The sequence below is a fragment of the Prorops nasuta genome, unplaced genomic scaffold (assembly GCF_024137725.1).
Source record: "Prorops nasuta isolate Cenicafe-Biocafe unplaced genomic scaffold, Cenicafe_Pnas_1.2 PNAS00011, whole genome shotgun sequence".
Lineage (NCBI taxonomy): Eukaryota > Metazoa > Arthropoda > Insecta > Hymenoptera > Bethylidae > Prorops > Prorops nasuta.
In genome coordinates, this window is record NW_027116808.1 from 2,716,508 (window position 1) to 2,739,446 (window position 22,939).

Here is a 22,939-nt window from a genome sequence, read left to right on the forward strand (position 1 = left end):
TTATCTTTTCTTCGACAATATAAAACATCATAATGAATTTGCAAGTAATCATACTTAAAAACTCAGTTTTATATATATTAACATGGAAAAAAATTACGAATTGATTTTATCGAGAAGAGTATAAAAAATGTTTTCATCGATAACGGATATTTTATGGATTTTCCGGTTACGCAGGCTTGTGTATGTGTTGGCTCGCCATGTAGACAAGGACAACAAGTCATTTTCGCACATCAGCGTTATGTCGATAGTGCTCTTCGCACATAAAGGATATATGATAGGTGTCAATTGCCTTTTTCACTTTAACTCACAGATAAAATTTTATTTTTAACCGGCAATTACTTTCTCTGCTTTCTATTCATAGAATATATTTCAACATTTTAAAGTCGTTACGCCAATGTACAATGGGATTGATGAAAAGTGAGGTTAGAAGAGTTGAGTAGCAGATTAGTATAAGATAGCCAAAGCGTTGTTTATACTCTGTCCATCTTTGTCTGCCGTCTTATTTCTGTCGGCGAGAAACGAGCATATATTCATGGAAAACCATAATAAAATAATTTTTAATGGGATTCCGGAAGCTTTCACACGTCAATGGAAACAGAAATTACAATAAGTCTTGTCTGAGGGACGTGCCATAAAATAGGGAATTAAAGAAAATGAGGGAAGAGTGGAAAAGATGACAGCTTGATTAAACAGAGAAGGAGGGTAGAACTGGAGTGTCTATATATGTGTATGCATCCTTGTATTGTTATTGTTGCCGTGGAGGTTGAGTACAGTGGATAAAAGCATAGTTAGCAGGGAGATAAACACTGCCTACCTTTGCACTGCCTTTGTATCTCCATGTCTCACTTTTGTTATTGCGACAGTTTGTCAAGTAAAATCACACAAATCTTCGGCTGGTAGCCGCTAATATGTGCCACAGACGACGTGATAGTCGATACCGGACGAGCAGCACTGCCAAGTGCCAAGTGCGCCGTAGCAAACATATATAGTTTACATTCGTTCTATAGAAGAAAACCTGAGAGCTTCCCATTTTTCGCCACTGTACATGCCTGCTATATGTACTGTTGACTGTATTTTTTTCCAATTATTTTTTTTAATTTTTCCCATTTATATAATAAAAACATGTTTCTTTTTCGAAAGATCCCTTTGTTTTTTATTTTTGCATATTACGATAAAACATTGCCGTTCAATAATTTTAAAGCTTTTTGATTTATTTAAATAAGAATATAAGCTGAATAATATAACAAATTTATCTTATTATAATTATTTCTTTTAGATAGAAAAAGCATCTACATATTTTTCTTGTCGCATTCACAATTGATATGTTTAAATATTAGATACTATTTTATTGAAAAATATTTTGAACTATATTATACATTGGTTAAAAATGATTTTGTTATGTCAAAATCGAATTATTAATTTGTATTTTCAATTTTACTATAAGCGCGGATGTTAGTTAAGGAAATTTCCACAAAGTGGCGCTACTGTTGTGGCATTTCAGAGAGTGCGAATGTGTACGTGCGCGTATGTGTGTACGCCTGCCAATTGCCATGCCAAGTGTCCAACTGTTTCCGGTATGAGGTGGTACAGTAAAATTGGAGCACTTGTAAAATATTTGTATAAAGTGTACTTTTTAATACATTTGTTTCTAGTGTAAAACATGATTTGCTTTTAACAATATCAAATTTGTAAGTTATTTGTGGCTGTACATGCAGAAGCAAATCTACCTGTGCTTTAGAAAGTGGATACGGAAAAAAAATATGTGCTTAAATAGTTATGCATTACAATCTTGACAGCTTATAAAATATAAATAAAGGTAATTAATGTATGTAGAAATTACCGGTTATTAAAACCTTTCTCAAAAGTAGCAATATTTTCAATAAGAAACAGTTTTTGTTTACAATATATCACGTTTAACATAACGTATGATACTTTGTTGCTTGCTTTAATTTTATCTTTCTATATTAAAGATTGCATAAATTTGTTATGCTTTCGAATTGATTTTCTTGTTTATTTCTTTCTACACTTATGTTTAAATTTCCAAAGAAATTACTTTATACGTTCTTGCATAATTTCTTTGACATTAAAAATTATAGGTTATTATTTCTGTCAATATAGCAATATTTTCTCCAATATAAATAATTTATACTAAGTTTACATTTTTTCATCTTTCCAATGATAAATAACATAATTAATAATAATTTTAAACTTATTATTGACGAATATTCTATTTTGTTTATCTAGTTTATTGGCTTTTTAATAGTTTGCGGTAATATATAAGATCATATACAGCAGGAAGACCAAATAGCTTTTTAATTTTTTTTTACTTATTTAAGAATAAAAAATTATGTAAAGAAAAGCATTATTAAGAAAAGCACAGATAAAAGACAAAATAATATGATATATATTATACATATGCTATATTTAAAAGTAAAGTATGTATATGGCAAAGGATTGATAGGATATAAACCATTGTTTGTGTATATACAGTCAGCTACATAATTAGTTTACCCCAGTCTAGCTGCTATCCAATTAGTTCATGAAAATGAGAGCATTGGGTGACACTGTGTCTAGACATATTAGACAAACTTTCACTGCCAATGATTTAACTTACTGTATAAAAGAGTTTATTTAAGAGTAGTATTGTTTAATATAATGAAGTGGTTTGTGGTTTGTTTATTTCTGCAGCTAATCATGTGGGGTGCATCAGAAGAGCCTCCAGGTGCTACTGGGGATGGGCCTCCAGATCCAATTGTGAATGTGAAAGAAGCGTGTGAACAGAATAAAAATCAGTTAGAGAATTTAAAGGAGATTATGCTAAAAAATAAACAAAGCCTTAAAAGGAAAGAGGAAAAAGTTCAGGTAATTTAAATTATAAAAATGTAATTTTTAAAAATTTATCATTATTTTGATTGTACATATTAATCAGCTTTTAATTATTCTATAATTTATTTTTATAGGAATATGCACAAAGACTGTCTAAAATTAAATCCAGGGCAAAACTTTCTAGGCATAGTAGGGATGCTGCTTTAACTTCTGAAGAATCCTTTTCTTATAGCAAGGGTGATGAAATAGTTGGTGAAAATGTAGACACAGTGGATGACATTAGCCAAGCCAAAACTTCGAAAGCAAAGTCATCATTGCTACAAAGAAAATTAGCAGAAAACAGAAAAGCATTTGAACAACGTAGTAAAGAAATAACAGAATCTAAACGAGTGGTTGTAGAAAAAGTAGAAGCAATAAAACAGCAGTTAGATGAAAAATTAAATGCTACATTAATTACTTCGGCTACCTCAGAAGTTAGTACTATCGTAGAACTCGTTTTTTAATTGTTTAATTTATCTAGAACTGATTAATTTGTTATATTTTTTATGTGTAAAGGTACATCCTTTAATATCATCTGCTGTTGATATCCATGAAAGGGAGCAAAAAATAGCTGATCTTAGTAATAAAGTTTTAGAACTTGAGGCTATTATTGTAGACTTACAAGAAAATTTAAAAGAAAAAGATGCTGTTATTGATTCAAAAACCAAAGCTGTAGCCCTTGTGTCAGCAGACTTTTCCAAAAAAGGGAAAAGCACGTTGGATACTCTCGAAGATACGAAAGACGAAATGCGAACGATGCAAGAGAATTTTGTACTGATAGAGACATCTTTAAAGAATAAAAATGAAAATTTACTGGAGCAACTTAATGAGAGAGATAATAAGATAACTCAATTGGAAAGTTTAATTCAAAAGTAAGGGAAAATAAATATTTTTAATAAAATAAGTTAATTGGTGTTTAATATAACAATACTTCATTATTTCCAGGAACGAGTTAGCTGAATCAGCAAGCGCTGATTTTTCACGATCTACAATGGATACTTTAGCAGAAACTAAGGATGCTATGAGATCAATGCAAGAAAATTTTGTATTGATCGAATCTTCAATGAAATCTAAAATTGATAGTCTTCTCCAACAACTGGAGGAGAGAGAAATAAAGTTATCCCAAGCTAGAGAAACAATACTTCGGTTTGAGTCAGGTGCAGGAATTGTAAGGCCTCCAGAAATAGAAGATTTACAATTTAAATTAGAAAAATTGGAGCAAAGTCAAAAGCAGCTTCAAGAAGAGAAATATACTTTACAAAAGACTATTGTAGAATTGCAAGACCAAGTTCTAGATAATAAATCTGCATATGGTAGTGGTGCAATTATGGAAAAAGATAATAGGATAGCAGAACTTGAAAATCTAATTCAAGAGCTTAAACAATCAAATGAGCTTCTTCAAGAGGAATCGAAAATTGAATTGCAAAATCAAATCAGTGAATTGTCCTCACAAAATGAGGAGTATGCAAACAAAATTAATGATCTTGAGAAATTAGTACACGACCTCGAAGTAGAAAAGAATGACATTGCTGCTAAATTACCAGATGAAAATATAGTTTCTAAGGAGAATGAGAAGATTCAACAACTTACAAAGGAATTGGAAGATTTAAATAAAACTATGATAAAAATGAAGGCTCAGCATCGTAGCAAACTGAAGAATTTGCAAAAGCAATTAGAAAATTTTAAAAAGGTGCAGAGCTTACTTTTGTTAATTCTCCATTTTTTTTATTATTGTTGCGATAAATATATACATATAATGCGATGATTTCTTTTGTTATAGGTATCTGATGTAAACGCGGAGCTTGTGAAATTGGGGAATCAAGTGACTCTTTTAGAGGAGGAGAAAGGTAACCTTCAGCTGAGTCTGGTAGACTTTGACGAGCTTAAAGGTAGGAACCAGGACAGGAAGCTGTCGTCGCAATTCCATTCTTTAATATGTTGCCAAATGCAAACTTATCTTGACATTTGGTCACTCGTGCGACAGTCTTTCATATTTCCTTAATCCGTTCCTAGTGTGATAATGACCTACTGTTTAAAAAAATGTAGAATATTTAAAAAGACTATATTTAGACAAATGAATTAAAATAACATGTACAGTTATTTATTAAAAGCTGAAGATTATGCTTAAAGACTGGTGATGGATCTTGCTGAACTTAATGTTAGCTTCAAAGACTTTAAAGATTAATTCGGTATACTTCATTATTTGAATATAACATGGTACCTACTTTTCTTGTCAAAGTTTGCTATAATCTAATTTGTAGCAGTAGTTATTTTATAATTTATCAAAACGAATTTGAAGCTGAGTATTCTTTATGTTATTACAATTTTATCAAATATTGCAATGACTTATCTTGTAAAACTATAACAAAGAAAATTAGCTAGTGTTGGTCTCAAGCTATGCACATTAGTCTAACTATTTTTTACTTAAATTGAAAGCTATCTTACTAACGATAACTGTATCTGGATTTATCTACTATATTCAACATTCAATGCATTTAAAGAAATTACTAATATCAAAGCTGGGGCTAATTACATTTGCTTCTTGCTTAAAAAATAATGAATTTATTAGTGTACTCGTTAAGGTATTAATAGAATGCTGGTGCATACAAAATAACATTCAGAATGATTATCACTAATGGAGTTGCTTGCTTTGTAAATATAATTGAAATGAGAGTTTATGCATGTCAATGGCAAAATATACGATTTGCACAGCTTCATCAGGAGACTGGCAGGAACGAATTATCGACCTTGAAAGTAAGGTCGCCACTCAGGAAAAAGAACTTCAGATGCATATAGCAGCTATTGGTGCTTTAGAAAATCAAAAATTGGACCTGATACAAGGTAAGTGTGCTTCGAGATATAAAAACAAATATTTATGAATAAAGGGATAAAGGAAACAGTAGAGAAAAATTGATCATTGGATGATTTTTATAGAAAAGAAGTTAGAAATACAATAATGATGTGTTGAATTTTCCAGAACTTCACTCAGTCAAGAAGGAAGTTTCAGAACTGGAAGCTGAAAATGCAGAATCAGAAAATCAGAGAGTTACAGCAGAGATGAAAGTTGTTGACTTAGAAGAACAACTGGAAGTTTTGCATAAAGCCGAGGCTGAGAGTAAAACTGATTTCACTGTGGAGACTATGAAAAAATTGGAGATTTTAACGCAAGAAAATAATGAATTGATGAATAAATTGTCTAAATTAGAAGAGAAAAGTACCTCTGATACTGGATCGACGGAATCTTTTGAAAATATACAAGAAGCCGATAAAACTGAATTGTTGAAAAGGATTGAAGATCTAACCACGAAGAATAACGAGTTGGTTCATAAGCTATCTAAAGTGGATGAAAGAGCAAGCTCGAATGCCGGATCAACAGAATCGTTCGAGACCATTAATAACACGGACAAAAATGAGCTCCAGAAAAAAATGGAACAGCTGACACAAGAATATAGCGAGCTGGTCATGAAGCTAAGCAAAACTGAAGAAAAAGGATCATCGGATACGGGTTCCACAGGATCATTTGAGCGTATTCCGGAGCATAATGAGAGTCTTGCAAAAATTGAGCTTCTTACTCAAGAAAATAACGATCTTGTTATTAAACTCTACAAATTGGAGGAAAAATTGGAGCGAATTGAAGGTCAACAAGAGCCCGATAGATCGGAAGAGACCGAAGACCAGGGTACCTCTGTTTTATTAGAGGAAGTGGATAAATATAAAACTCAGCTAAATGATCTTATGGAGGAGAATAATTTGCTGAAGCAAAATATAGAAGCAGCTGTAATAGAAAATAACGATACGACTATTCAATTTACGAAATTGGAAGAAAAATATAGCGTGACGTTGGAAAAGCTGAAACACCTGGAAGATCGTTTTAAAGAAGTTGAAGAGAGAGGTGATTTGGAAGTAGAATTGTCCGCAGCTTTACAAAAAATGCGTGACCTTGATGCAGCAAAGCAAGATTTAGAATTAACAGTGGAAACTCTTCACAAAGAGAGAGATGAGATTCTAGCGAAGCTTGATTACCTGCAGTCGGACGATTATGCAAATGAAAAATTGGAGTTGATAGATAAATTGGAAAAACTAACCCAGGAAAGGGAAAGCGTAGCTCGTGAAAGGCAAGAATTGCAGGAACAGATGAGACTTTTGTTGCATAAATCTACGGAGGAGCTTAATGAGTCCCGAAGAATTGAAGAATCCACTCAGAAATCTTCTCAAGAAGCTGAAGAGCAGAAACGCATTTCAATTCTTGAGGAGGAAATTGAAGCCTGCAAGAAATTGATTGCTGAACAGACAAGTGCTATTGAAGAAATGACGATGAAATTACAGAATAAGGAAGCGGAATTAGAGGAGAAGAGTCAGAGGATATTAGAACAGGAAAGATCATCCTTGGCGATAGATGCGTTACAACAGGAGTTGAAGGAAAGTTTGGTGACTATGGAAGAATGGAAGTTCAAATGCGAGGAAATGGAAGAGAAGATGAAAATGTTGAATACTGAGAAGACAACGATCGAGGATCGCCTGGTCAAGCTTGAAGAGGAGAATAGATTATTGATCGAAGAGACAAAATCTAAGGATATAACGGCCAAGGAGCAAAAAGAAGAAATGAGTCTTATAATAGCTTCCTTAGAATCACGACTCCAGGAATCATTCGATTTGGCAGTTTCAAAGGAAAAACTTATATCTGAATTAGAGGAGTCTGTCGTCGACCTTAATAAAAAGCTTAACTACGAAGTAAATATAAATGAAAATTTAAAGCAAGACCTTCTGGCAATTAATCAGGTACTTAAGGATACTGAAGCTGAAGTATTGAGGCTAAAACACGAATCGGAGATGAGAATGGAGGAAGAGGAAAGGCAGAAAGAAGAATTGGTTAATATCCAAACTTTGCATGACCTCGAAAATCGATTGATTATGAAAGAAGAAAGTATTTCACATATCACAAAAGAGAAAGAGAGTCTACTGCACATGCTAGAAAATTCTGAGGAAGCTCGAAATCAACTTCAAAAGTCACTTGATTCTATGAAACTTGATAATCAGAATATGCAAACTTTGAGTAATGATTTAACAAAGGAACTAAACGATGCTTACAGAATGCTGGAGCAACTGAAGCAGAAACATCTAGAGGATATACATATGCAAAATCGAAGACTGGAGGATACTTTAGAAGAGTTAATGTCCAAGACCTTGGAAAATGATAGCCTTAGGAATGAATTGGAAGACAAAGCCAAAATTCTGGAACAGTCTATCATGATCGAAGAGAAGCTTTCATTGGAAGGGAAGATTAATGATCTGGAGCAGAGTTTGGCAGAGGCTAAGCAGAAATCACTGGACCAATTAGAGAAGATGAAGAAGATAGCAGCTAATCTGAAGAAGAAGTCAACGATTTGCCAAGAGCTAGAGGCAAGGGTACTGGAGCTTCAAGAAAAATGGACACTCGAAAAAGACGAAAAAGAGTCAAAGAATATTAAAATACAAGAAGTGGAAATTTCTATCAAAGAAAAGGACAACAAAATTGCAGATCTAGAGGAGAAATTAAATCAGTCTAAGAATGAAGCTATTGAATCTGCAGCCTTCACAGAATCTCTGTTTCTGGAAACTAAGAATTCTAAAGAAAAACTATCCGTCTTAATGGAGCAGATAGCTGAAATGGGAGAAGAGATTGAAACACTTAGACAGCAATTGAATCAGGTTTCAGAGGACTTATCAGTGGAGCGATTAACCAAGGAAAAGATCCTGGAAGAATATGAATCTTACAAGGAGAGAGTGAAACAGGAAGATGAGCAAAAACAAATAATGCTGGATGAATTTAAAGAAAATGCACGCGAGCTCAGTGTACGTATGGAAGTAATGGAAGGTCAGTATATGGTTCAATTAGCTACCATTAATAATCTGCAAGCAGAAAATGGATTGTTGGCTTCGAGAAATTCGCAGATTATTGAAAGATTGGAGGATGTGGAAAAAGAATCAGAGGACAGACTGTTACAAGTTGAAAATCTGAGGAAAGAAATTGTTGAATCGACATGTGTTACAACTCAGACCACCGAAGATTTCAAGAATGATGAGGGGACCTCCCTGGTGGATAATGTTGAAGAAACATTGATACAAAGTTTGGAGAGTAAACTTCAAGAGCGTGAAACCGAGATTGAAAAATTAAGGAGAGAATTTACAGAATCAGTTTGTGTGACCACTCAGACACTTGAGGAAGATTCCAGAAATAATGATAAGGTGCATGGGAAAATTTATACTCACTGTAATCAGTGTCAGACGGTAGTGGGTGCTTTGGAATCAAAACTGCAAGAACAGGAGATGGAGATTGAAAATTTGTATAACGAACTGGCTAATTCCATTGGTAATTTCTTCCAGATAATTCAGTCTAATCCGAGGAATGATGGCCCCTTCAATGATCTTCTTCTGCATTATAATGCTTTAGTATCTACCAATGAGAAGCTGAAGGAAAAACTGATGGAGGTAAGAAATAAATTGCAGGAAAAGACCAGTGTGATCGAGCAAAGCATAACTATGGAGAAGGATGAAGTGAGAGACCTTCAAGACTCCACGGTTTTCGATGTTGAATCTTCGAAGAATTATGAAACCTTGCAGAAGGAACTTAAAGATGCTCAAATTGACCTTGAAAGTACTCGAGACAAGCTTCAGAACTCAGAGAAAGAATTGGAGTTGGTTCAACGAGAGCTAGAGAGTACTCGGCAAGTTCTGAAAAATTCTCAACAAGAACTTGAGGATGTTCTTGCACGAGCTACGTTATCCCAACAAGAATTGATTTCCCAGCAGCAATCTGTGGACGTTGAAAGACGAGAGGCTGCTGAAAAATATGAAATCTTGAAGAAACAAAATCAACAGTTGGAAGAATCTGTATTTGTTTTGGAAGAAGAGAATAATCAAAAATTGGAGAAGATTGATGAACTGCTATTAGAGATGCAGCAATATAAAGAAAAACGAGAAGAAAAAATAGATTCTCCACTTGTACAGAAGGCTTTAATTTCAGAAAGCAATTCTCCAAGGCTCTTCAATGCTTCTGAAATCTTTGGTACCTCTGGTAGTTTAGATACATCCGATAATAAAGAAGTAATCAGACTGCAGGATCTTCTGAAGGATAAGGAAGATCAGCTTATTTCTCTTTCCAATGAGATTGGTAATTTGCAGAGGTTGCTCAGTGAGGAACAAGCAGTTCGTGCTGAATTGACCGAAAGATTCAAGGACTTTGAACAAGGCACAACTTTGGAAATCGAAAGGTTGCAACAACTTCTTTCTGAAAAAGATAATCATATCGGTGCAATAAATGCACAACTAAACAATGTATCAGATCAATTCAGCAACGAGCTTGAATCAATCGAAAGGTTAAATTCTCTTATATCAGTTAGGAATAGAGAGATAGATGCTTTGAACAAAAACCTATCCAATGCCAGGGAAGACTTTAATAATTTGGAAGAGAAATATGTGAATGAAAGTGAGTCATATAAAAGTCAATTGTTAAGTTTGCAAACAGATGCCAAGAGTTTACATGATCATTTGGTTGAAGTTACAAAAGAGAAAGAACTTTTGCAACTACAAGTAAACGATTTGTCGAGGACTTTAAATGAGGCTAAAGAATCTTTTGAAAGTCAGCAAAATGCAATTGTACAAGAGAGGGACCAGGCTAAGGAACTGGCTGCTAGTTTAATGCGTTCGTTGAAAGAATCTCAGGAGCTTCGAGAGAAAGAGCAGCCAAATATTGTTTCCTCTGTCACTAACAAGCCAGTAGAATCTGCAATAGATGACCCAATAGAATCTTCAAAAAGTGTAGATGAAAAGATTGAAGAAACTGATTTGTTGAATGTTGCTTCTGGATGGGATAGTGGTTCAAATGAAAAATTAAACGTAGATGAAGAAGGCTGGGGTTGGAATGCTGAAGAAGCTCAGCTGGTAGGTGACGTACAGTCCATCCCCCTGGTTCCCAGTTTGGAAGTACGTTTGAATGCCAGAATCGACGAGCTTCAAGATCAAATCAAGGATCTTGAGGCAGAAAAGGTAAAGTTCCTCGCAGATAACGAAACTGTACAACTTAGAAATGCAAAATTGGTGAAAAAGCTGAAGGAATACAAAGTCCAGATGGAGAGTTTGCAGCAGCAACTGAAAATTCAAAAATCTGCCAGTGATTTTGGTGGCCTTGACTTTGCCATAGAGGAAGAACTCAAGTCTCAGATCAAGTCTTTGGAGAAGACTCTTGGAGAGGTTCGTGAGACTCAGAAGCAGGTAGTGGCTGAGAAGAATTCCTTGATGAAACGACTGGACAGCGTCACTTCTGCTAACGAAAATTTTACTGAGATGAAGAAGAAGACTGACATGGAAATTCATGTTCTTCAGTTGCAAAATAAAGAGCTTATCGATAAGGTAGGTGCATTGGAGAGCAGACTACGAGATTCTGAAGTCAATGTGCCAATAGTTGAGGGTCCAGTGGAGATCTCGAAGGTTAGTCAAGTTGAAAGTTCCACAACTGTGGACCGTTCGCCAAGGAACGTACAAGAAACTTCTTCGGAGGATCTCGTAGAAGCATGCAAAAGGTACAAAGAGGAGATTGACGATCTCAAAGATGAGATGGAAGCACTGGCAACTGAGAACGAACAGCTACAACGTTACCTTGAGGACCAGAAAGACAGATTAACAGCTCTGGAGTCGATTAAGCTCCAGCAGGAGCAAAATTTATCAGAAGCACAGAAGACCAAATCTGAGCTTTTGGAAAAAACCAGTAAGTATAACGAAGAAGTATTGAATCTACAGTACCAAATAGATGAATTTTTAAAAAAAGTGAACGGGTTGGAGCAAAAGTTGCAAGATGAAGCCTGTGAAAAGTCTTTGTTACTGGAGAAGCTTAAAAACCTGGAAGTTTCAGAGGAAAAAATGTCTAATCTTGCGTCATCCTTGGCTGAGGTGACTGAGCTTCTGAATGCTCGAGTTCAGGAAGTGGCTGAATTGAAACAGGAATTGCAAGCACAGTATGTTATCAAAGAGGAATCAGAGATGAAATCGAACAAGACGATAAGGTCCCTGGAAAATGATTTGAGTGAGAGGCAGCAAGAGTTGGGTAAGTTGAGGCATGTTTTAGGAGAAATGGAGAGAGAGCTGATGGAACATAAGAGTGCAGAGGCTATTGGTGTCATTGTCAGCGAAGCCACTCAAGAGCTTGTTCAGAGGCACGCGATGGAACTGGAGGATAAAAATGTGCAAATACGTGCTATATCCGATCAGCTGGCAGCCGTTCAACACACTGCTGAGCAATACTCTTCGACCTTGCAAAATGAATCGATTGTCCTTGACAGTTTGCAGGAGGAAGTTGCACGTCTTAAGCAGATCTTGGAGCAGAAGGATATTTTGGTGAACGAGCAAGTGTCGCAGATCCAAATGCATTTATCTGAAATTGCAAGATTACAGGAATTGCTTGGACAGAGCGAAACTACCATAAGGAATCTGAATGAGCAAATAGCTAGCTTACAAGAATTGGAAAAGGAAGTCGTAAGTCTGCGCAATGTTATATCGCAAAAAGATAATTATTTATTACAGTATGGTGAAGAATTGAATCAGTACAAGGCTGAACTGGAAAAGAACAGACAGGACTATAATAATGCAAGGAACGAGTTGCAGAAGCAGATTGAAGAATTGCAGAGGAGTCTGAAGGAATCCGAGAGTTTGAAAACAAATGAAAAAGATGGGAAACTGCAGACCTTGAACAAAGTTGTGGATGGACTTCCGGTTTTCACCATGAGCGGAAGTGGTGATTACGATCAGGATCTTCAAGCATCCGTAGATCAGCTGAAAACGGAAATGGCAGAGAAACAGGATGAAGTCAACCACCTCAGGTATCTCTTGACCGAAAATACTTATCCCAGAATGTTGCAGGAGATGCAAGATAACATCAATTGCCTCCATGCTGAGAGGAGGGAAATGGAGGAGGTTGTAGAGACTGTGAAACAGAGACTGAATGAAAAACATACGGAACTGGAGAATCTGAGGCAGCAATTGGCAGACTCCATTGATAAATCTAATACTACTCCAAGGGAAAGGAGTACTCTGCTGGATCAGGAAGAAATAGTGAAGTTGCAGAACGAGTTGCACGAAAGGGAACAAGAAATCAACGAGCTTAAGTATATCATTGGTGAAAAGGACTCCCAATTAGCTTTACAGGCCAGTATGGAACCTCAATCGGATGACTTTGAACTGCGAAAAACCATAGAGAACTTGAGCAACGAATTATACACGAAAGAGCAAGAGACTCAGCATTTAAAATCTATCATTGCTGAAATGCAGAACGAAATTGCAAGAGCGAGAGAATACGAGAGAACAATTATGGAAAGTCGAGCTGTCATTGAATCTTTAACATCTGAAAAGGAAAGAATCAGAGTGGATATGGAACAGTATTTGGAAATGAGATTGCAGGAGAAGGAAAAGGAAATTGAGGAATTGAAGCAAAGGCTGTATTCGGAGAACCAGCAGCTGATGGAGAGTTTGCAGTTGAAGAGTAACGATGTGGAGAACTTGAAGATTCAAATAAACGAGATGTCCTTGGAGTGGAGTGACAGATTAAGATTAAAGGAGGATGAAGCTAATAGAGCGAGTATGGATTTAACAGAGAAGGAACGAAGATTAGCAGAATTGAGTATCACAAAAGATGCAGAGTTGCACAACTTGAAGGTTCAGATCCATGACAAGGACGTCAAGATAGAGGAGCTTTTGGCATTAACCGAAGAGGAGGAAAGACAGTTGACTGAATTGAGGCAAGTCGTGGTAGCAAAGGAGACTGAAATTCGGTCATTGAACGAACAGCTGGAAGAGAAGGTGAAGGAATACGAGATGATCCAAAATGCACTTAAAAAAGATATCTCTATAATCGAGGCCCAAGCTGCCCAAAACTCGGAGAAGATACTTTCCACTGACAGTGGAGAGATGTCTTCGACCGAGCTGGACTTGGCACTCTACATGCTGCATCAACGTGATGTCAGGTGCGAGGAGTTGACCCATGAATTAATGCAGCTTCTCGAGGAACGAGATACCCTGCAATTGCGTTTGTCAAATGCTATAAGAATCAACGAGGAGCTTCGCAAACCATCGGCCAATAGTCCTGAAAAAGAGGCAGCACCAGTAGCATCCTCCTCGAAAGACCCAACAGTGGAACAACCCTCACCCTCTAAATCCGAAGGACCTGTAGAAATTGCAAGGGAAGCCATAGACACCTCGATTGGAGAAGACAAAGAAGCTCTAGCAGAAAAGTATGAAATATTTAATAATAATCCTAACTTCCCAATTGTCAAATTGCTATACTTAAAGTTCAGCTTTTCAATGTTAATGCTTTTTCATATTTTTAAGTTTTGGTATTTTGTTTTGATCATTAGTTATAAAACTGGAACTACAGTTTTTTTTGTAGAATTTAAGTGACCCTTTCAGAATGGAAAATTAATTAGAAATGGTCACTTGGTCATGTTTGGTTGGATTTTTTGATCATAAAATGAAATCTTTGAGAAAACTTGTGAAATTCTAATGATTGGCTGTAGTATACAGTGTCTAATATCTACATCGATAGCATTTTGTTGTATTCATTGAGAGCCTTGTGCTAAGGCCTAATACCGTTTGACTTATCTTAAGCTCCTTACATGCATTGGGTACAAGCTAGTTTCCCTTTAGGCTTTCGCAGTTGCATACAGTTGGCCATGTACGGGATGTGCGTCTAAGGGATGAGAGAGAGTTGAGACACATGCAGCAAATGTCCCTCCTAGCGCACAAAGACGTTCTAAGTACATTACCACCCGAAGCTGCTGCCAAAATTGTTAATGCCAATTATACTCTCTGTACGTATATATATTTTTTTCTCCTTCATTCGTATCTCAATAAAAGTATACTCAAGCTTTACGAATATCACTTTTGTTCTATTATTGATTTTTATCTCAAAATTTGTAATAGCTATTTTAATGAAAATTGTTTACCTTAGCGAGAGACGTCCAGAGTCAATCGAGCGTTCTGATGAATTGGCTGTGGGGCAAAAGGTATGCTATCTATAAGAATTGATTAAATTACAATTGAGAATAAATTATTAATCGATTCTTTTTTTCAGCACTCCGAAAGTAGTCCACATGTGATTACCGAGAAATAAGAAAGAAATTGCCTTTTGCTCTGAGGATACATTCCTGCCTTGTATCAGCTGCCAAGATTCCTTCGGTGATAATGCCAAGTACTTGCACGATGAGGAAATTGTGCTTATGAATTTCATTTTCTGTCGTTGAATTTCTCATCGTCGAGGATGAGAGGAGGATTCGTTGTTCGACTTCTACTATCTTAGTAGCCGACGAATATAGAGTATTTTTTAAGAAAATATTTAACCTGTGCAATAATGTGTCGCGTTGCGATGGGTTGAACCAAACGAAACTGTAAAAATGAAAAAGAATTAGCGACCCCACAAAAAAAACTACGGGAAGAAGACTTAACTATATTTATGTACATCAAAGTGTGCTTGTCTATAATGATGAGAGATGGTGAAAGATGGTGTCAATGCGCTTTGTACATTTAAATTAATTTTTATTAGAGCCTACCGCAATTGTTAATAGAGCAGTTTGCTTATTGAATGACGCTAAATATGTAAGAATATATTTTTATCCAATTCGTTATTGTTCATTGTTCGATTTAACTGTAGAGTTCGTCGAGTATAAGTATAGTGTACTTTATTATATATAAAAATATAAATATATTCATTTCGGTTAAGACCCACTTGCCACTTGATACCTTGAATTTCTGTATTAAAATTAGTTTGTTTGTGAAGATACTGGCAAGTTGTGCAACAGTTAGATTTGTGTAATAAAAAGTTGTATCTCTCTGCAGAATGACATACCTTCTTATCAATGTAGCTGCCTTCTTTCATCTCGAAATTTTGTACAGACACGAATGTGAAAGCAGAAATAAAATAAGCGATGAAGCAAAGTATTGAATAAAAAAGTGCTCACTTTAATTTACATTGCTTTTGTTTGTGGAAAATACCAACAAGCACCATGATGAAAAATTTATGCAAATAGAAGTTATTAAAGGATCAAAACAATAGTTTGTATAACAGTATGTGACTATATTCTACCTTCTCGTTAGTTTCAAATACTTATTAAAATCATATTAAGCACGTGTTAATCATAGTTTTCTTTATATTTTGAATTATTATAATAATGAATTGTTTTTACTTTTATAGTTTTTCAACCAGTTTTTTTGAAAAGAGAATATGAAAAACAAGGATATCATTGATAGAGCTGTTTAAAATGGAGTTAAAGGATATTTGGTGATTTTTCACGCTATTTTCTATAATGATGATGACCCAAGGTTTTCCGATGTTACGGGAACATCGTAATTTCCGGTATCCTTTGTAATGCTTTGACGAAAATGGAAGGAGCGCTGATAAGTGGAAGCGAGAATCCTGAGTGCAGTTCCATCGAGATTCTCCACAATTTATGTTTGCCAAGGGTGTAGTTACTTTTAAAAGGAGTTTTTCGCTCCTGGAATGAAAAAGTGTGAAAAATCGACGGATTTTCCGCAATCACCAACCAGGGATCTTATATTTCATTCTTCAAATCGTTTGCAATTATTGAACATTTGAAGCTTTATTTTATTCGTTGTAAAACGATTGGTCTATGAAGTTTGTTAATTAGGATAATCAAAAATTAACGATGGTGATATATTGTTTTCATAATTGATTATGGATATTGGCGGAAATTAATTGTACGAAGAGAACAGTTTGGGAAAGATTGCTTTAGTGGTGATTAAGAGTTAAATTCAGAATTTACAGGAGAACTGTATGGATTCTGGTACAGTAAACCGGAAGTGGTGCTTGAGCAAAACTTGTTAGTGCTCTCTACACGACTTAGAATAATCAATGATTCTAAGGTAGGATAAGTGAGCAAAGGAGCCTAATCTCTCAACTAGTGAATATTACTTTTCATAACTGTTCTCTTTTGAATCATTTTCTTTCAATACTACCCATTAATGTTTTTAATGAAGTATTCACTATTAATTAAATTATTAGTAATAATTTATATAAGAAATCATTAGTATGCTATATTACGTACTGTTACATACAAAAACTAGATAGTATCGCTTTTATAATTTGTTGGATTTGATCCTTGGGCATTTTACATATATTAAAGGCATATAATGGTTTATCCTAGTTAATAGTTAAGGCTGCCAAAACCTCTGTTTTTAAACATATAATAATTTATTTCAGTCTACAAACCAGTAAACTGAATTTCGCAATATTATCTCAATATAATAAACTATAACAAAATTTTAAGTTGACACAATTTGAAAAAAGTATATAAATATTACATAATTTATATTTATAATTATCTTACAATTGTTTGTTATCAAAGAGAAATTTTCTCATGTGCTTTATTAATGAGGAAACTCCAAGGTTGTGTAAATTTTAAAGTGGTGAGCAAAGTGGTCTGCCCAGCGAATTTTGGATTATCGAAAAGGGTGACGATTGACTGAATGATTTGGGGTTGAAAACAATCGGAGCGAAATTACGAGCTTCCAACGAGTTTCGAGTTTAATTGCGCAAGGTAATCATTGTGGATCGTTTACTCACGCAATTCAACATGCGTCCAGCTAACTCTTGGCATTCTTTATACCGACCAAAAAGCAACGCAAATCCACTCGTTTGTTCACCGGAAGAGAAATGGTTTGCGCAAGGCTTCATTACAACCCAATGCTCTATTCGAAATCTCATAAACTACACTTTGTACAGTTACTGAGAGCTTTTAGGAACAGGAACGATTATTTTTATAATAATTTTTACAGAATAAATTAAATTTTGGATTATTGTGGGTCGATAAACGTGAATTATTATTTTTTTTAGGAAAATTTGATCAATTTGCATGGAAAACAGAGAGTGCAATTGGCGTTGAGGGTCTATAGTAGTTTTTTGTGTAGTTGGTAATAGATACGATGAGAAAACGCTTCGTAGGAATGTCCATTCTATCAGTGCTTGCCTCTTCTCAGTCGAGCTCAACAAAATTCAATTTAACTATCAATGATGTGAATAAATCTTAAACTTTTTTTAAGTAGAAAAACACTTTAAATATACATTTATGAAAATACTTTAAGTTTCACAATTCTCTCGTTTATTGATACTTAAACTGAGATTCTTTTGTTTTATTTGGCGAAATTTTTGACACGATGCCAACGGGTTCGTTATATGAAAAAATTTAAAATAAAAAGTGGAATAATTGTAAATTTATAGCGTGCAATAAAATTTTTATTTGGTTGGAATATGATTTGATTGTGATTGTAAAGTTTTCGTTAAAAATTTTTAATTTATTTTTTATAGGTATATTCATAAATATAGTATCTCTTATTATAAATATAAATGGTTTATTGGTGTGAATTTTATCAGGAACACACAGAGTGGTTCGTTTCTGTTTCGAAATGCACGAGGCTAATCGAAATATTGCACTCATGCTAAATTTCCTATTGTACACAGGTTTCTTTGTTTATTATAAAATAATCACTGTAAAACAGATGATAAGAGGAATCCATTTGACCCAACGAAATCACGCAGAAACAGACTTCATTTATATTCATCCCTTAAACAATCCCTTCTATTCGACAAACTGATAGTGCCACTTCTTCATATTTCCAGTCTTAAACAAAAATTATGAACTTTAGAAAGATCTATTTTTTTCTTGTTAAATATATCAATTAAATTGTACAATTGAGATTATATTTATATGGAGTAAGGAAAGTGCATAAGTCAACAATTCTTAATTATACAAAAAGTATTTTTTAAAGAATGAAAGGAATTCTCGAAGAATTAAATAGCTATATACTGCACGTATGAAGCAGAGTGAATAAATACAAAAGAACATTTAAAAAATTAACAATATTTATTTTCAATGATTTACATCCCAATATAGCAACGATGAAATCAAGTATGTTCGATCGATACAAATCAACTACAAGAATTGTTTATCTAAAGAATTTTAAGTGAATTATTAATTATAATAATGTTTATCAAATACCTAGATAATACAAGTAAGCGCTTAAAATATTAAAAATAGATTTATAAAGTATATAATATATTCTATAAATAATCTTGAAATATTTTTAAGCTCTTTTGTAGTTTCTGGGTAAACTGCGAATAATTACTATTCGAAAATTAAACATTTAATTGATGGAAAATCTTATTTACTAGAAAGTTAAGTTTTTTAAGTAAAGTAAAAGTTTGTATAAAATTAATTTTTGTAATTTGCAACACCTTGCCCTCAGTAGCTGGAATCCTAACTCGTTATACTTTCGAGTGGTGAAATCAAAAGTTCCAAAACCTAAGAAATTAATTAAATATATTACTTAAACATTTCAATTGAAATTTACCCTTAGCTTTAGCACTGAGTTAAACTAATCAAACATGATTATAGAATTTAAAATTTGGAAATTTGTTGTTTAATTCTTTTCAAAACACTTCAGGTACCTAAATAATTAGAGCATTTTCATTTATTTCTAAATATTTTTATCATTTGGCATTAAAATTTAAACAAAATGATAAGAATGAATGAATTTCATCAAGAGACATATGCAATTGAAAATATTTAAGTTATTGTATAAATAAAGCAATTATATCGACTAGATAAGAACTGAAATGCAATAATATCTAATCTGAATCAAATAATTTTATTATCATAATTTTTCCATATTATGACAACTTCATTGACCTACTGCAATCTTGGAATGTTATTTTCCCCTCCAAGTGCTATTATTATTTTGATAAATTTTCTGTCAAGTAATACTTATAAAGAAAGTATTATTTATAGAATGATTAGATTAAATTTTAGATGCAATTTTTCTGAAAAAGCTATAAAATACAAAAAATAATTTATTTGATTAACCTGAACATTGGGTGGTGTTCCAATAGCATACAAAACTGCATCAGCAATATCTTTATCGTGCAAGATTGGCATGTTGTTCAAAACTTCCTCGGGAATTCCAATACTTCCCATCATATCGGTCTTTACAGCTCCAGGACTGATGCACTGGTGGAACAAAAAAAAAACGATTAAAACTTATTATAAAAGATGAACAAAATATCCTAATAAAATTCTCTTTTATCTCACACTTTTAAAATTATTTTTGTAAAACTACAATTCCAATTGTGGCTGCAAAATTTTATATATAATACACATTCTAAATTTACATTAGAGTCATCGGATTGTAAACAAACAATTAAGCAACTTCTGCTATAAAATTCTTTACAAATTAAAAATATAAGTTTGCAGCAGCAATCGTTAATTAAGAAATTGCTTTAATTGTCGTTCTAATCTTACCAAAAAATTTATTTATCATACCGTCATTTTTATTGGTAATTTTTCAGCTGCAATTTCATGACGAGTTCCTATGGTCATTGCAGTTAGTGCATATTTGCTGGCTGGATAAACACTAAGAGGTAATTGTATGCTATCCGCGAAATGCCCTGCCATGCTAATTAAAAGAAAATGATATAAATTTTAATTAAAATCCTAAGTTTGTTCAAACTAAAAAATGTTTGAAGCAATACCTGTTCATATTAACAATATGTCCATTTACTTTATTTTTCTTCATAATTTTCACTGCTTCCCTCGTACAGACTGCTACACCCACGACATTCACGTTTAATATTTTCCGAATATTTTCCGGATTGCCAGCTGGACAGAAAAAAATTAATCGATAAAAGCCTCGACTTTTCTTCATTATTCCTCGATAATTAATATTTTTTTCAATGATTTATTATTGTCTGGTAAATAATCTTGTTTTATAATCAACAATACATATTATTTGCTTCATTTTTCGATAATCCTTGCTCGTGCAGCAAATTATCACTGTGACAAGCACATTTTAGCCAACGTTGCGTTATAAAAATAGACACTGATCGCGCGTGGTGGCATATTTTGTTCAATGATCTATGGCTGGATCGTTTATGTTTTAATCCATCGTTTTATCATAAATTTAAATCGATCAATTTTTAAACCATCTTTCTATAACTTGTATAACATTTTCTCAAGAACGATCTATCAGTTGAATTATTCATTAGCAACCACAATCAATATTCATCAATTTTTATTTGTTACTATTATTGTGATTAAGGACAAAATTGTCTCAAGCTTATCGAACGATTCGATGAAGCATTTAAATATATCAACGCTGCTAATACATTAGTCCAGTGCAAAGCCTAAAAGTCCAATTATCGAGCACTTTCGTAGTGGAAAAAATTCAATTTTACGTGTAGATTATTAATGATCGCAATATTAATTAATAAGTACGAGCTGCTATGTGTGATATGCGTCAATGTGTAAAAATGCCACCGAGCATAAATTTTCAGTAGTGAAATAATTCTGACAGTACTTAAAAAGTTTTTATAATTTTTAATGAAGAATTTCTTTAATTAATTAAAATATATAACACTAAAATATTAAATAATAATTGCAATGATTTTAATGAAATAAACTTGGATAAAAACTAAACAATATCAGTGAAAATAAATTTGAATCTCAATCCGGAGCACTAAAGAATTATTATAATATTAAAATAGAGAAAAAAAGTTGCTAATGAAAAAATAATAAACTAAACTATCATTATAATCAAATTATTATTACTTCTTATAATGAAAAAAGAAAAAATTACTCAATAGTGGTTCGTTGAGGATTACTCCAGCATTATTGACCAGTACTTGAAGACCACCGAGTTCCTTTTCAACAAACTGGAATGCTTTGACAATGTCCTCTTCGTTGCAAACGTCACACGAAATTGGGATGAGTCGTCCTTCTGGCAATTGTGCAGCAATCTGTTGCATTTTGTCGATCCTTCGAGCTAGCCCAACTACTCTCATACCTGCCTCTGCCAGTTTCTTAACGATGCAAGCACCAATACCAGCACTGGCACCAGTCACAACCGCGACTTTTCCTTGCCAACGGTCCATTTTCCTCCCTGTCTGAAAATATATCGTTAAAAATTCGTGTCTATGAGACTAAAACACTGAGAAAAATATTTCAATCAATGAATAATTTTTCATTACACAAATAAACAAAATTCATTGATATAAATAATTATACGTTGTATCGATGAATTTTCTTCATTTATATAACAAAAAATTATTTATTGGTTGAATAATATTATTCTCGGTGTACAGGGTTCAAATTTATTTACAAAGCTGATCGGTATCGAATGAACTATTTCAGGTACCGATTTCTAGTTCGGTAAAGATCGATATCGAATGGTCACCTTCGAGGATGAATTTTAAGGTGGACGAAGATCGATATCTTTCGTGCTCGGTTTTTAAAATACGATTTCTCTCTCGGGAGAGATCGGTATAGGGTCGACTTGTTCACTGCTCGAGAGGATCTTCCTCACTGTTGCTGCTCTTGGCGATTTTTACCATGCACTGCCCCAACACCAATATCACTCCTAGGTACCTGAGGACAGGGCTAGCCAATTGTGTTTCGTCTTTTTCGTTCTAACCGATCACCGACGTCCTCCACCCCCACCCTGAAGAGTGGGGGTCTATGCATTTTGCTATCCCACTACCCCTTCAGGAATTTTTAGCTCCCTCCACACTGCATTTTTATCTTTTTAAATTAATTCGTTGGGAAGAGTATCGTTATTATTAAAATGTAAACTGAATGCACCTTGTATTTGTTTCCCCTTCCGGAATGACAACAATTTATATATCTTTTATTTTTTCTATCTATTCCAACTTAATTTTGTTCCATTTATATATTATTGTTTTCTTGTGCTTGTATTATTGCATAATGGATATACAATCTGCAGCGTCAGCATTAGAGAGCAGCTGATTTATAAACATTTGGAATGCAAGGAACGAGCAAGGCTAGTAGTTTTTTTAATGAAGGTTTTAATGTTGGAAAATATTTTTAAAAATATAATTTGTTTACGTAGTTTGAAATTGTATATTGAATTGATGAGATAATAGTTGAGGTGGCATAAATACTATATATATATATATATATATATATATATTAAATATTCGCAAAGGGACAGAATTTATGATACCCAAACAGGTACAAGCCAAGGTCAT

At 33.9% G+C, this 22,939-nt stretch overlaps 2 protein-coding genes across 3 annotated transcripts; one reads left to right on the plus strand and one right to left on the minus strand.

Annotated features, from left to right (window-relative positions):
* The first annotated feature begins 1,595 nt into the window (after positions 1-1,595).
* LOC136777567 (protein lava lamp-like) lies at positions 1,596-15,850 on the plus strand. 2 transcript variants are annotated; one of them, XM_066733972.1, is made up of 11 exons: positions 1,596-1,816; positions 2,689-2,862; positions 2,961-3,299; positions 3,382-3,737; positions 3,811-4,555; positions 4,646-4,754; positions 5,578-5,706; positions 5,843-14,123; positions 14,536-14,699; positions 14,840-14,894; positions 14,963-15,850. In XM_066733972.1, exons 2-11 carry the CDS (start codon positions 2,695-2,697, stop codon positions 14,985-14,987), a joined length of 10,371 nt encoding a protein of 3,456 aa, XP_066590069.1. In that variant the 5' UTR covers positions 1,596-1,816; positions 2,689-2,694; the 3' UTR covers positions 14,988-15,850. The 2 variants fall into 2 exon arrangements, with proteins under 2 accessions (XP_066590069.1, XP_066590070.1); XM_066733973.1 differs by having other exon boundaries at positions 4,646-4,712.
* A 122-nt stretch (positions 15,851-15,972) lies between these two features.
* LOC136777581 (farnesol dehydrogenase-like) lies at positions 15,973-21,826 on the minus strand. Its single transcript, XM_066733992.1, has 5 exons — positions 21,532-21,826; positions 20,429-20,555; positions 20,220-20,352; positions 19,764-19,907; positions 15,973-19,202 (listed from the first exon to the last, which is right to left on the minus strand). The coding sequence occupies exons 1-5, from the start codon at positions 21,824-21,826 to the stop codon at positions 19,158-19,160; spliced, it is 744 nt and encodes a 247-aa protein (XP_066590089.1). The 3' UTR covers positions 15,973-19,157.
* Between the last annotated feature and the right edge of the window lie 1,113 nt (positions 21,827-22,939).